At 44.4% G+C, this 13825-nt stretch overlaps 1 protein-coding gene across 1 annotated transcript; it reads right to left on the bottom strand.

Moving 5' to 3' along the window:
- Nucleotides 1-385: 385 nt before the first annotated feature.
- On the bottom strand, nucleotides 386-3497 carry CALHM1 (calcium homeostasis modulator 1). Its single transcript, XM_001378528.3, has 2 exons — nucleotides 2946-3497; nucleotides 386-859 (listed from the first exon to the last, which is right to left on the bottom strand). Exons 1-2 carry the CDS (start codon nucleotides 3495-3497, stop codon nucleotides 386-388), a joined length of 1026 nt encoding a protein of 341 aa, XP_001378565.1.
- Nucleotides 3498-13825: the final 10328 nt, after the last annotated feature.

The raw sequence follows: 13825 nt of genomic DNA, 5'->3' as shown, positions 1-13825 counted from the left end.
TTAGGACAAGCCAGCCTCTCTCTCAGCATCCAAACTGGAAATTTCTCCTTTGTTGGAGGAGGAAGGCCTGGAGCATTTAGACCGGTCGTCTAGCTCCCTGGGGTCATCTCCTAGGGAACTTCTGCCAAGAGGACCAAACCCTGGCAGCTCCAAGATCCTCATCTTCCCCATCTGTGCAGTAGTCCCAATATGGTTTCCCAACTCATGAAAAGCACTTTTAAATCTTGGCTGAGACCAACTTCAAGAGACCCAGGGACCATTATGATTGGTAGCACGGGAGACTGATGGAAACAAAATGGTTTTGAACCCTGAAGTCGATGCCTGTTCCCTCTCATAAACCCAGTCCCAGCTTGGCTTACAGATCTGTAGCTTGTTGCTGGTGGTCTCACACTTTGCTGAAGTAGGTGGCCACCTCCTTCCTCAGGATAGGGGCTGGGCCAGGCCCTGGCACCCCACCTACCCACCCATTCTCCAGAAGTGGCTCCTCCTGGTCCAGCCGTAGTGGGGGCTTACAATTATGCCAGCTTTTGAGCAGCTGGTTCATGGTACCCTGGTCAGTAATTCCATGAAGCTTCCCCCGCTCATCCTCCGACCCTTCGGCAGGAGCCTTCGCTGGTCTTGGATGGGAGTGACCCAAGGTCAGATCGTGGTTCATGGCTTCAAAGAATTGCTGGATGCAGACCTTGGCAAAAGCCTTGGCGTGCTCAGTGCAGGTTTCATCGAAGAGTTTGCGCTCAATGTCGATGTAGTGAGACCAGTATTTGCTCTTGAGGAAGGCGGCTTGGGTGAAGCAGGGCCGAACGGCTCGAACAATAAATGCCAGGAGTGTGGTCAGCAGCACAAAGGACCAGCCCAAAGCCTATGAAGAGCCCAAGTGGAGGAGTGAGTAGGGAGGGAGAGAAGCTTCTTCCTACCTTGCCTCGACTCCCTCTCCCTTCAGGAGCTACTGGCCCCTCTCACTGTCCCTGGGGAGGAGGAGGGTATAGTGAGAGGTTGGACTTACAGTCCTGAGACCTGGGTTTTCATCTTTCCTCAGATTTCTACTGGCTATAGAACTTCTCTGAGCTTCCGTTTCTTCATTTAAATGGGAGGCTAAGTGGTACAGTGGATAGAGGGCTAGATCTGGAATTGGGAAGTTGCCTTCCTGAGTTTAAATCTAGTTTTAGACATTAACTAGCTGTGTGATCCTGGGCAAGTCCCTTAATTCCATTTGCCTCAGTTTCCTCATCTGTAATGCGAACTGGAGAAGGAAATGGCAAACCATTCCAGTATCTTTGCTAAGAAAACCTTCATGTGGGGTCATGAAGAGTCAGACATGACTGAAAATGACTTAATAACAACGAAATGGGGAAAAATACTAGCATTTACCCATTATATTACAAATGAGAAGGGAGCTAGAGGGCACAGTGGATATAGCACTAGGCTTGAGGTCAGGAATTGTCTTGTTAAATGCATGCTAGGTAGGACAAGAAAAATTGAATTTAAATTCAAATCTAGTCTTGTACTTTCTACCTGGGCAAGTCACTTAACCTCTATCTGCCTCAGTTTCTTTGACTGTGAAGTGGGTTTAAAAAATAGAACTTCCTCTCCAGTGTAATTATGAGGATCAACTGAAATAACAAATGTTTAACACAATGCTTGGCACATAGCAGGCACTTAATAATTGTCCCCTTCTCTTCTTTCCCTTTCCTTTCAGATGAAGAAATGGAGGCAATATGAATATATTATTATTATTTCACATTAGTAGAATCTTTTTTCCTTTTAAAATTTTCTTTTTTAATATCTTGATGCAATCTGAATACTAATTTTTGGACATTTTGTGATCCTTGTTCTCTCTCTCCCTCCTTCCCCTTACCCCTCCTTAAGAGAGCAGGTAATATCACGTTAGTGGGATCTTGCAAACTTACCTCCCCAAGAACCCTTCTCTAACCAACCCAGCCCTCAGTGTTCTCTATCACACTGCTCATTAGAAATAAGCCCATACTGCCTTGGATTATTACTGAACTCATCCCTCTTTCTTGTCTTCCCAACTAATTCTAAACTTCCAGAGAGCTTATTATTTATAGCTCTGCGTCCTGTAGCACTGGACTGGTGCACAGTAGGGCTCAATAAATGATTCTTTTTTTTAACTTAGTAGTGATAATATATTTAACCAGCACTTTACAAAAAATCATTTTGGTGATTGTGTAAAAAAACAAAACAAAACAGAAAAGGGAAAAAAGAGGTTGGAACTGAAATTCAGCACCTTCAAGAAATGATGCTTGATTTGTGAACCTGTTACTTCATTCTAGAGTATACCATCCCTACTTTCTAAATGGAAACACTACCACCCACATTGGCGACTTCCCAAAACCCCTTCCACGGGGAGGACTCTTGCTTCCAGATCCTCCATAGTAGCAGCTCAGCTCTAAAACTCTGGTTTGGGAGGGGTTTTCCTTTTAGAGAGTTTCCCTAAACCCTATCCCATGCCACCCCATGGAGAAATGAGGTCCAGTTTCCAAGAGGAGAAATCCCGAAGGCTAGAATATATTTAACCCTACTCCCATTTCTATGCTTATCCAAGGGTCCAACATCAACCTCTAGTTCTCACCCAAGAAAGGGGGCTTATATTTGCCTGGGAAATGTATCCAAATGGGCCAGGGCCCCTCAGCAAGGCCCTTCCCCCACCTTGCCAGGTTCCCCAGTTTTAAAGGATGCAAATCCTTTGTGGCTTTCAACCATTCTTCAGGCAGACTGGGTCGGTCTGGGATCCTAGGACTCGCTGTGCCCCTGGGTGCCGTCCAGGCCCTAGAATCCTACCCCGGGTCTTGACCCTTGTCCAGCTAGGTAGGCCCCTGAGTTGGTAGAAGGGATTGCCAGCCTCAGGCCACCCAGAAGGAAGTGCAATGAATAATACTCTGTCTTCATCAGGGACAGAATGGCCCAGAGGACACTTGAGAGCTCACCTGGGAGATGCAGCGCAAATATCGGACAGCCACTTCTCGGGCAAGCAGCCATTCCCCATCGTAGATCTCCCGGCAGGGGATTCGGGCCAGCATCCTGGTCAGCTCCTTCGGGGCCAGGCTGGGGACTTGACTCGAATTTCCCAGAGCGGTCACTGGCACGGCCGTACAGAAGGCACACAGAAAGCACTTGCCGTCCAGCAGGGTGACGGCCACCCAGACCACGGGTGCGATCAGCGCCCGCTGGGCCATGGAACAGAACATGTACCTCAGCACGGCAGGGTCCTTGTGCCTCTGGCCAGTGGGCCGCTTCCACTCCTCGGCCAGCATGGAGACGTTGTTGTTCATCACCAGTCCCAGCAGGAAGAGCACCAAGGGAGGCACCAGCAGGATGCCCCCGCTGTATGCCAGGTTGTACCCCGGGAGGCAGGGGCAGCTGAAATCAAAAGCCGAGTACATCTGGGCACTGGCCAGAGCCATGATCCCGCAGATGCCGTTCATGAAGGATTCTTGGTTTGACTGTAAGAACTGGAATATCATCCGAAACTTATCCATTGTGCCTCTTTACGGGCCACCCTGCTGGAAGCCCTGAGGACTGGCTGCTCAGCTTTGGAACCCAGGACTCCTGGGCTCCCTGCTTTCACCAAGCCTGTGTCAGATGGTCTCTCCTGTCCGCCTCAGAGTCTACCCCCTTCTTCCTGGCCCCCCATATGTTGGTTGCCAGCCCCGTGGTCCCCAGGGGATGCCCTGGACAACGACGAGAGCACACTCTGCCTCCAGTGCTGGACTCTCCCCGCAGGGTCCCCCCGGCCTCATGTCTCAGGGTCCTGGAGTCCCCCAGACTGCGGAGGTTTTCAGGGCCGTGACTGTCTCTCCTTCCCTGCCTGTGGCTCCTCTACTACTACCCCCCCCCCTTACCAACCCCCACCCTGGCTCTCCCTGAGCTGGTTTGCAAATTCAGAGTCAGCTGGGGAGGCTTTCTCTCTCTGACTTGTTTTTCCTTTCTCCACCCCTTCCAGGCTGGGCATCTTTGTGGCCATCAGGGAAACCACAAGGGGAGTGCCCTGACCTTATCTATTCTGCTCCTCTGCCTGGGAAGAAAGGCCGAGTTCACTGTGGGGACTGAGGATGGGGAGGTGGAAGGGTAAGCCTCTTGGGGGGCAGAACAAGCCCCCATTTAATAAGGACAAAGACTGGACAAAAAACATGGGGTGGGGGGGCCATAGAAGTAGGGGTCCATACCATTTCCTAGTGAACAGGCAGCATGTACCCTGTTGGGTGGATGTGGATGGGGGTATAAGCAGATACAAAGGACCCTGATCCTGTGGGCTCTTCCAAGGGGTGCCAGCTAAACCGGAACCTAAGCCATGGATGCTCAGCTCAGTCCGTGGCTTTGACAGATCCAAGGAGGGTATCCTCTATTCTCCCAAATAGTCTCTGTGCTGATTCAAACTCATGACTGCTCCTTCTCCATTTCATGATGGATATTGAACACCAACTGTCACAAGGGGTGAAATGATGACCAAGACCATAGAGTGCAGGAGGCCATGTGGAGCTGGAGATAGCTCATTTGGGTTAGCCAATTGTTAAATTTTCAGGATAAATATTTATTCTTTTGAACTCTGCAAATACTACAAATCAGTGCTTGAGTTATTGTTTTTGTTCAGTGTCTGGACTTAAGAAATTTATGGAGGGGTAGCTCAGTAGATAGAGAACCAGGACTAGAGGTGGGAGGTCCTGGGTTCAAATTTGGTCTCAGATACTTCTGTGGGACCCTGGACAAGTCACTTAATCCTCATTGCCTAGACTATACAGCTCTTCTGCCTTGGAACCAATACTTAGTATTGATTCTGAGACAGAAGGTAAGGGTTTGTTTTATTTTTAAAAATCCTTACCTTCTGCTTTAGAATCAGTACTGTGTATTGGTTCCAGGGCAGAAGAATAGTAAAGGCTAGGCAATGAGGCTTAAGTGACTTACACAGCTAGGAAGTTTCTGGGGCCAGGTTTAAACTGGGACCTCTAGGTCTCTAGGTCTTGGCGCTCTATCCACTGAGTCACCTCACTGCCCCCTGATGGGGGCTATTAATAACTCACAATTCTCTTTAAAAGCTTGTAGAATACATTCCTTACAACAATCTTGTAGGGGGTAGGTATTCCAAATATGGCAGTCCCTATCTGACAAGTGAGGAAACTTAGTTTTTAAGATTATAAGGGATTTTCACAAAGTTACACAACCAAGAAGTGTAGATGCTAAGATTCAAACTCAGGTCTATTTTTTAAAATTATTTAATTAATTTATAATATTTTTTCCATGGTTCCATGATTCATGCTCTTTCCCTCCCCTCCTCCCATCCCCCTCCCATAGCCAACACGCAATTCCACTGGGTTTTACACATGTCATTGATCAAGACCTATTTCCATATTATTGATATTTGCACCAGGGGTATCTCAGGTCTTTCTTGACTCTAAGTCCAGTTCTCTTTTTCCAGGGTACTGCACTGTTTATCCTGGTGATGCTTGTGATGCTGTTAGTGGTGATGGGGATGCTGGTTGGTGAAAATGGCTGTCTAGAACTGTGGGGGCAGAAACGCAGAAGAAAAACATATGATTGATCATGTGGTTCGATGGGGATGTGATTAAGGTTTTGATGTTAAAAGATCCACTCTTTGCAAATATGAATAACATGGAAATAGGTTTTGAACAACAATATGTGTATAACCCAATGGAACTGCTTGTCAGTGCCAGGAGCGGGGAGAGAAAAATCATAAATCATGTAACCATGGAAAATATTCTAAATTAAAAATAATAAATTTTTAAAAAACAAAGAAAATGGCTGTCTACAAAAAACAATGGTGCTTCTCGGTAATGGTCCCAGGGATTCATTCACCTTGCTTAGAGGAAGGGGGTTCAAAAGTATGAGAAATGGATTCCAGCAAGCATGTCTTACTCCTAAAAGAGACAGTAAATGATAAAAGCTACTTCCAAAGTGCTTTATATATATCATCTCATTTGTTTCTTACAAGAATCCTGTGACATTGGTGCATTGATTCATTATAATATCCATTTTACAGATGGGGAGGCTTAGGTTAAGTGATTTAACTGAAGTCACATAGCTAGTAAGTGTCTGAGGGAAGATTTGAACTGACTCCTAGTCCATCACTCTATTTACAATGCCATGGAACTGCCTTCTTGTCCTGCCAAAAGGTGTGTGCATGTGCACATGTGTTTGTGGCATATGTGTCTGTCTGTGTTGTATATGTGCTCCCCATACTCTCAGCATCCCTTCCCCCATCTTCTACCTGTTCCAACATAAAAAAAAAAAAAAACAAGACACCCAGAGATCTTGCTTGCAGATGGAAACTCTGTGGACACAGGGGCAGTGCCCAGAAGAGTTCTTCTATTCCAAAGGGGTGGGAGGGCATTTGTGGGGCTCTCTTTGAAGCCTGGGAAGCTCCTGGGAAAACAGGCACATCCTTGCCTCAACCTGCCCCACCCTGGCTGACCCAGCCCTCTCCCAGGCTTGCCCTGAGGGCTCTTCTTCTGTGTGGGTGTCTGAGTGGCTGCGGGTGTGCCCATGTGTATTTGCCAGTGTGAGATAATGTATGTAAAATACTTTGCAAACTTCATAGGGCTATCTAAATGTAAGGTACTATTATTGTAACCTGTCTGCATCTGGGTACTATGGATCTGCATGCCTATGGATGGTGAAAGGAATACTGACCTGGGATTCTGAGCACCCAGGTTCTAATCCTGGTTCTGCTATTCACTTAGTCTCCAACCCCCAAGTAGCATAGGATGGGCTAGCATGAGTAGGTTATGATTTGTGTTGTCAAATCCTCACATGGAACATGCATTTATGAAGGGCCTGAGGTACCCAGTTATCTGAAATCATAGATCCATTATATATGAGCAGGTGATGCTGGGAAGTCAATTCCTCCCCCGCTTTGACCTCAGTTTCCCCATCTTCAAAATGAGATATTGGACTATATGATCTCAAAGGTTCTTTCTTTCTTTGATCTATAAACCCTGGGTGCACAGGTATGGAGCTGTAGATTTCTGTGGTTCCTCTGGACTAATGCTGCATGTGGTCCCATCTCTGTTATGAACAGAAGCTTCTTTTGACCTCGGGCAATTGTGTTGGTGATATCCCAGGAGTCTCTAGTCTGCCACCAACTGATCGATGTCCTGGGATTAAGCACTATTGGGTGATGTTTCTGGCAGGATAGGTTGGAGGGAGGTGATACCCCCCACCCCCCCGCCATGTAAAGTCTGTTATGCAGTTGTTTCAGATAAATCTAGTGTGATGAGGCTTTCCCCAACATGTGGCATGTAGGTATCATTGTTTGGCTCAAAAAGAGAAAGAATAGATATTTCTAGTGTCTTCTCTCCTAACCCTTCTTAACAGGAGAATTTCATTCTTGCCAGGAGGGAAAGGAGGAGATTGAAGCCAAAAGCACAGCAGCTCAGCTCTTCTCATAGAGAGGAAGTCCTGGGCCAGAATTACATCTGTTTACTTCCTTAGTTATCATTTGTCTAGGGCAGTGATGGTGAACCTTTTAGAGGGGGGTATGTAATATCCTCAGGCATGTGTGGAGAGGGGAGGTGAGCGGTCTGGTCCCCTGTCCCTCTGGCTTTCTAGTAACAAACTGATGAACTCTGTACTGGGGCAACAACTCATTCCCAAAGAGAGGGCTCTGAATGATCCCTCTGGCATGGGTGTCATAGGTTTACCAGCATGGATCAAGGGGATGTAGTTTTCAGGTCAAGGTAACTTATGATCAGTGCTCATTAATGAGAAGAAAAGGAACCAAATTTCACATTCAAGACAATTCCTATCCCACAAAATACCACTTGTACAATGAACACACATAGCAGCAAGAAACCCATTTATTCAAGTCCACTGCAGAAATCCAAGAGAGTCCACATTAGGAGAATAAATAGCATACAATACAGAGTGAAAGAACTCTCTCACTAGGAGTGAGTTAACTCAGCTAAACCAAGAAAGAAAGTCCCAGATGTCTCTGAAGGAGAACTTCCCAGAAGTCTCTAGTGTAACAAGCTGGGAATGAGTGATTGAGGACAGAGATTGTTAACTCCTCTCATATCAGTTTCTTCCCAAAGTCTTATTTCCTTCTTCAGCAGTTTTCTCCTTCAAAATTAGAAGTAAGAAATGATTAAAACAAGAGGACTGAAGAAAGCAAAGAGCCTGGAGAGCCTGGAGCTCTCCTCTTTCCAACCTGCCCCTCTTGCAGACGTAGGGCATCATTATTTCATACCAAGGGGCTTTGGGATTCAGGTTACATTGGGAACAGGTAATGAACTCATACTCTTTTGGGACATGGCCAATGTGGGAACTTGTTTTGCTTGACTATAAATGCTTGTAATAGGGATTTTATTTCTCTCTCCCCCCCCCCACACACATATGTTCTTGCTTTCTTAATTATGGGAGGGAAGGAAGTATGGGAGAGAGAGAAGGCAGATCTTTGAAAAATCAAATAAAATTTAATTTGAAAAATTTTGTCCTGAGATGGAGAGGCTAAGAAAGGAAGGATTCCAAGGGCAAATGGAAAGAAAGGGCTTGTTTTAGGGGAGAGCTTTACTCCTTGGAATTAAAGCACCCATTGGATCATAGAACCCATTTTTAAAATTTGGGATGAGTGTGGGGACAAGACACTTACTACTTAATGTTTCCTCTCCCCCTTCTCTGTTGAAGTAACTTCTTCACAAGTGACCTTGTGTTCTTAGGAGAGACCTGTAGGAGCTAGACTGATACCTCTTCTCCTACCTAGTTCCAATTCTCTGCTTCTTGAACAAATTGTTCTCTGTGCTTAGAAAGACCTCCCTTTTTGGAACCACAGAATCTCAGGATTGGAAAGTTCCTTTGGAAGGCCTTTGGAGGCCCTCTCCTCGAAACTCGGAACAAGAATCCCCTCTGCCTGACCTCCAACCAGTTGTCATCTAGCCTTCACTTGAAGACCTCCAGTGAGGTGCACCCACTCCATCCCAAGTCAAGTTCATCCCAATTGGAGACAGCTTTAATAATACCAGAGAGTTTTCTCTTACAACAGCCCCAAATTTGTTTCTACAATTCCCATCCATTACTCCTAGATCTTACCTCTTTGCCAAGTGGAATAAGTGTGTCACCTTCCCCCAGAAGGGAGCCCTTTAAATACTTAAAGACAGTTCTCATGTCCTTCCCGCCTCCCCCTAGTCAAGTTTCTCCCTTTGTTTCCTTTATTAGAGGAGGCTTCATAGCTTCCTCATTAATGGTTGGTGCTCTCTGAAGTACTTTTTTCTAAACACCCCCAGTGCCTTTAACCTATCCCCATATAATATTAGTTTAAGGTCTTTTGACAATCTGGTTGCCCTCTTCTAGACACCTCTCTCAATCCTACACTTTGTTCAAACCCCATCTCAAATCCCACCTCCTCCAAGAAACCTTCTTGGACCAGGCCATCCCTTATAGATCTCTCTTTTCCCTGAGGCTGGTGACATATACCACCTGTACTACACATTCTCATATTTGGTTATAATCACATCATTTAGCAGGCAGCTATGTAATGGAGTAGATAGGCTTGGAGTCTTGGAAGTCAGAAAGACATGAACTAGAATCCTGCAGCAAAAGATTTACTAGCTGTGTGATACTAGGCAAGTCACTGATCTTTTCTAAGCCTCAGTTTTCCTATCTGTAAAATGGAGATGATTATAATAACATCTACCTCACAGGGTTGTTGTGGGGATCAAATGAGACAGTATACATAAAAATCTTTACAGAAGCACATCTTTCAGATTCACAAAAGCACAATGACTTTGGTGGGCAATGTAACTTAGGGTGATTTGTTCGTGGCTAAAGATGACTCGTCTAGAGCAGGTTTCAAGGCTATTTGTAGAGAAGCTAGTCTCACGGCTCTAAGAGGATATAGAATGGAAGTAACAAATAAAGATTTCACAAAATCTAAAGAGAATATACTTTGTGAGAAACCAGAAAGCACCCCAAATGGACTCCATCTCCAAGTGAACCCCATTACCTTAATGAGAGTTGTTGGGAACTTTCCAGCTCTCCTGGAATAATAACACCAGGAGGGAGCACTGAAGGGAGCATACGTGATCCAGGAGGCCTTTATGAACAAGGATTTTAAAATATATATTACTCTGATATGATGTATCCCGTGAACTGTGTTAGTTTTTGTTCACTGTGCTACACTGTATACACACACACAAAAAATCTTTTCAAATAAAACTCTTTACAGACCTTAAAGCACTATATAAATGCTAACCTTAATTATTGTTTAACACCTCAGTGCTATCCTGTGCTTTCTTGTCTCCTGAGTGTGAGCTCTCAGCTCTTCTTTGAGCTTCAAAGGAAGGGACAAACTCAAATAGATGCTTCCACCCACTACAGCTTACCTTTGGGTTTGCCTGGGCACACAGTAGGGATTCAGTTTATGCTTGCTGAATTGAATAATTCAGAAAAAATGGCAAGTGCCCCTTGGAAATTGAGTCAATTTGTTCATATTTTTAAAATTATTTCATTTCTAAGCCTGCTCTCTCTAAGGCAAAGACATATCTTTTTTTTTTTGTCTCCCCCACCATATGGATTGGAGATTCCCACATAGTAGGTCCATCATTATCATTTTGTTGTTTAGTTGTTTTTCAGTCATGTCTGACTCTCCATGACCCCATTTGAGGTTTTCTTGGTTTGCCATTTCCTTTTCCAACTTATTTTTATAAATGAGGAAAATGAGGCAAACAGTGTTAAGTGACTTGCTCAAGGTCAAACAGCTAGTAAGTGTCTGAGACCAGATTTGAATTCAGGAAGATGAGACTAGATTTGAACTCATGAAGATAATATATCTTCCTGATTCCAAGCCTAGTGCTCTATCCACTATGCCACCTAGTCGCCCCATCATCACCATAGCTAACATTAATATAGCACCTTAATATTTGCAAGGCACTTTACAAATATAATATAATTTTATTCTCACAATAATTCTGGGAGTGAGGTGAAATTATTATATGCGGAAATTGAGGCAAACAGAAGCTTGCCCAGTGTCACAATTAGTGTCAGGGGTCAGATTTGAACTCAGGTCTTTCTTACTCCAGGCTCATCACTTTATCCACTGTACCACTTAGTTGACTACTTAATTAGTGTTGGTAGAGGTGGGGGAAGAGACTGTTTTCTACATGCCATCCAGTTCTTCTGCCTGCTTCCTGACAGGATGACCCAAAGCATCTCAGAGAGACGGCTGCCCACCCATGTACTTCCATCCATTCCCCCCTCAGTGGTGCATTCCTGCCTCCCTCTGTTTTCACCTTCAGGAAGTTCTTTCCTGTGTCTCACTGAAATCCTTTCCAGAATTGATGTGTTCTGTCTGGTCTCAGAGGAGTTAAAAATCCATGACTGGAATGAAAAACAGCATATGCAAAGGGGGAGGCCAGGAAGAACAGGTATGCGCCCATCCTGCTGGCCTTTTAGGAAAATGTGCCATTTGGTTAGCATAGAGGTTGCCAGGTAGGCACTTCTGCAGCCCTATTTGGGGGGCTGTTTGGAATTCGTAGCAGACTGTACCTGAGGGAGATTCCTTAGAGAATCATGGCAGCCAAATTAGTCAATGCAGTCGAAAGCTCTATCACTAAGAGTCTGATGTCCAGAAGGAGGGAGGCCGTAAGGCTCCTGGCTGATCACATTTGTGCTTTGTTCTAGGAGTCACTTTTATTTTTGAAAAATTTAATTAATTAATTAAGAATATTTTCCCATGGTTACAAGATTCATGTTTTTTTTCCCAGCCCTCCTCAACCCCCCTCCCATAGCCAATGTGCAGTTCCTCTGGGGTTTACATGTGTCATTGATCAAGATAGGGGTCAAATTTTATCAGGATCATTGACAAGCTTGGGCAGGTACAAAGGTGATCAGGATGGCGAAGGGATGAAGAACCAGTTTAGGGGTAGCTAGGTGGCACAGTGGATAGAGTTTCAAGCCTGGATCTGGGGGGTCCTGGGTTCAAATCTGATCTCAGAGTCTTCTAGCTGTGTAACCCTGGGCAAGTCACTTAACCCCATTTGCCTAACCTTTTTGACTTGAGTTGTTACTAAGACAGCAAGTAAGGGTTAATGAGATAGAGATGAAGGTACTAAGGATATTTAGTTTGAAGAAGAAAAGATTGGGGAGTGGGGACCAGATCATAAGATCTAGATCTAGATCTAGAAAGGACTTAAGTATTTATCTAGTCCAGTATCCCCACTTTGCAGATAAGGAAACCAAAGCCCAGAATGGTTGGTATTTATTCAATATTACCTAAACCAACAACAATTTAACTGAGGTCCTGAGCCAAAATATGGAGATTTTATGCTATTCTAAGACGTTATTTTCTCTAGCCTCAAATGGTGAGCCTCAGAGAACCATCCTGATTTATCAAACATATATGAGTTGTCCATGCTCTGATAGTTATAGCAATAGTTGTTGGATATAAAAAAAAAACCCAAACCCCAAATAGTGTCTGCTTTCGGGGAACTTGCAATCTGTTGGGGAGGATGAGCAAATACAAACCAATCATAGAAGGGAGATATTGGGCAAGGACAGAGAATTAGGAGGACATCCTGAGGAATTAGGATGTGAATAATTTGATAGCCTCTGTTTCAGGTGATGAGAATGTGAAGGAGGTTTGAGCTGCAATAGTGGGGAGAAGCCAAGCATTAGAGATCAGTGAATAGAAAAGTGAATAAAGGCGAAAGTCTTAGGGTCAAAAGGGAAGGGCCAAGGGGCAGCTGGATGTCCTAGTGGATAGAGCACCAGATCTGTTGTGGTGTTGAAATCTGGCCTCAGACACTTCCTAGCTGTATGACCCTGGGCAAGTCACTTTATCTTATTTGCCTTGCCCCTGCCCTACTGCTAAGAGTTGTAACCAGGACAGAAAAGAATAGGGTTATTTTTTGTTTGTTTGTTTTTAATGGTTAGGGCCTCTTCAGGGGTTTTCAAAGGGAGCCACTGTTCTGGGAAGTTGATGTGAGCAGAAAGGTTGAATTTAGATTCTTTGAAGCCTCCTTTGCTCCCACCATCAGCTAGAGATCATTCCTTCCTCAAAAGCCCACTAGCACGACACACTACTGTGTGGCTATGGCAGCTGTTCCGTGTTTCAGTTGTGTTGACTCCATTTGGGGTTTTCTTGACAAAGATACTGTAGTGGTTTGCCATTTTCTTCTTCAGTTCATTTTACAAAGGAAAACAGAGGCCAACAGGCTTGTGACTTACCCAGGTAATACATACAGCTAATAAGTGTCTTCAGCTGGATTTGAACTCATGAAGATAAGCCTTCCTGATTCCAGGCTCAGCACTCAATAGCTGCCTATCACTCACTGATTAATCCCATTTCCTCTGCTATTGTCGTTAGTTGTGTCATGTCATAGTAAATAATAATAATGATAACCTCACAACTTCCATAGTCATTTAACTAGCCAAATCCGTTCACCAATCTGAGTCTTTGTTTTCTCATTTTAGATCAAATCACTCAGCATTTATTAAGCACTTACTGGGTACCAGGAAACATGTTGAGCTTTGGAAATACAAAGAAAGGCAAAAGATAGTCCTCACTCTCCAGGAGCTTACACTTTTACAGGCAAACCACTAGATACAAATAAGAAACATACAGGATAAACTGAAGATATCTTAGAGGGAAGTCAGTAGCATCTGTTGAATGGGAATAATAACTAATTGCCATCACTACTTATCTCACAAGGTCTGGAGATCTGTAAATATGCTTTGCAAATTTTAAAACACTCCATAAATGGCAATTATTATTATTATTCCCCAAATAAAACCTTAGATCTGAAGTCAGAGAAACTAAGTTCAAATTTCAACACTGCCACTTGCTTCCTGTATGGCTTTG

Source organism: Monodelphis domestica, chromosome 1 (assembly GCF_027887165.1).
Source record: "Monodelphis domestica isolate mMonDom1 chromosome 1, mMonDom1.pri, whole genome shotgun sequence".
NCBI lineage: Eukaryota > Metazoa > Chordata > Mammalia > Didelphimorphia > Didelphidae > Monodelphis > Monodelphis domestica.
Note: the sequence above shows the minus strand (reverse complement) of the source record. Positions and strands in the feature narration are given on the sequence as shown.